General features: G+C 36.7%; 1 protein-coding gene across 1 annotated transcript; it reads left to right on the top strand.

Moving 5' to 3' along the window:
• The first annotated feature begins 366 nt into the window (after window positions 1-366).
• On the top strand, window positions 367-1,314 carry LOC141523079 (olfactory receptor 6C75-like). Its single transcript, XM_074236360.1, has one exon. It carries the CDS (start codon window positions 373-375, stop codon window positions 1,312-1,314), a length of 942 nt encoding a protein of 313 aa, XP_074092461.1. The 5' UTR covers window positions 367-372.
• The last annotated feature ends 221 nt before the right edge of the window (window positions 1,315-1,535 follow it).

Here is a 1,535-nt window from a genome sequence, read left to right on the forward strand (position 1 = left end):
TGAAGCCAGGAAGACAAACATTTAATTCTTGCCTCTGACAAATACTGTTTATATGACCTTGAGCAAATCACTTAAACTCAGTACTCTAGGCATGTTAGTGTAGTTTCTCGAACAAATTTATGGAGTTTACACATGGTCATCGACTGATGAATGACTAGGAGTTTAAACTACAAAGAAATTATTTGCTTGAATTAATAGAGGGAGTTTCCCCATTTAGGGCATTACTCTACCAATGAAATCACCAATCTAGTTTCCCCATTTTCCCTATTACAAAATTTTAATATGATATTGAAGGATCATTTCAACTGTACTTAAGTTCACTACTGCCATTCATTCTTCACAATCTTTTATGCTTTATAGGTCAAATGGAAAATGGCAGAGATGAGAAATGAAACAATTGTGCAGGAATTCATCCTAGAAGGATTTCCTGCTGTCCAACACCTGGGAAAACTCTTCTTCACCCTTCTTTTATTGGCATACTCAGTTGCCATCACAGGAAACACAGTCATTATCACCCTCACATGGGCTGACTACCGCCTCCAAATACCCATGTATTTTTTCCTCAGTAGTTTCTCCTTCTTGGAAAACTGCTTTATAACAACAGCTGTACCCAAGCTCCTGATCATCTTTCTTTGTGGAATGCAAAAAGTTTCCTTTGCTGGCTGCCTTATCCAAGCCTTTTTCTTTCTGTTTTTGGGATCAACTGGTTTTTTGCTTCTGGCCATAATGTCTCTAGATAGATACATGGCCATTTGTAATCCTTTGCATTATTCCAGTATCATGACCAAGAAGGTATGTTTCTTCCTAGTCACATTGTGCTATGTTTTGAGTTTCATCACTGTTGCTGCTGTCATTTTAAAGGTATCAACGCTACCTTTCTGTGGCTCCAATGTTATCCAACACTTTTTTTGTGATCTGGCTTCTCTGACAAATCTCTCATGCTCTGACACCAGTTTTATTAAATCATTAGTTTTTGCCCTTGCTGTTCTTATAATCTTGTCCTCCCTCATTGTAACCATCATAGCTTACACAAATATAACTATTAAGATACTAAACCTCCCTTCAATCAAAGAACGACAGAAAGCTTTCTCTACCTGTTGTTCTCACCTCATTGTCCTCTGTCTAATGTACGGAAGCTGTGTTTTTATATATGTGAAACCAAAACCAGTCAACACTTTAGACACCAACAGAGAGGTAACACTTATGAATACTGTGGTGACTCCTTTGCTGAACCCTTTCATTTTCACTCTAAGAAATAAGCAGGTCAAACAGGCTTTCAGAAGTGTCCTGTACAGGATTAAATTGATGAGATAGATTCATTAAATAGTTACCCTTTAAATTATTCAAAACACCTGTCTGTGATGTGAAAATTCTCTCTATAGAATCTCTGGCAAGTAGCCTATAAGCCATTCTTTAAAAAAAAATAAGCAATGATGGAAAACTCACTGTCTTACTAGGTAGTCCATTTCATTGTTAGACAATAATAAAAATGAAGGGAAAATGTATAGTGATTTGCTGTCTACCTACCTTAAACT

Source organism: Macrotis lagotis, chromosome 4, assembly GCF_037893015.1.
Source record: "Macrotis lagotis isolate mMagLag1 chromosome 4, bilby.v1.9.chrom.fasta, whole genome shotgun sequence".
Classification (NCBI taxonomy): Eukaryota; Metazoa; Chordata; class Mammalia; order Peramelemorphia; family Peramelidae; genus Macrotis; species Macrotis lagotis.

Excerpts from the sequence above, each read along its gene's own strand:
- LOC141523079 (XM_074236360.1), top strand. The coding sequence starts at position 373 with ATGGCAGAGATGAGAAATGAAACAATTGTGCAGGAATTCATCCTAGAA.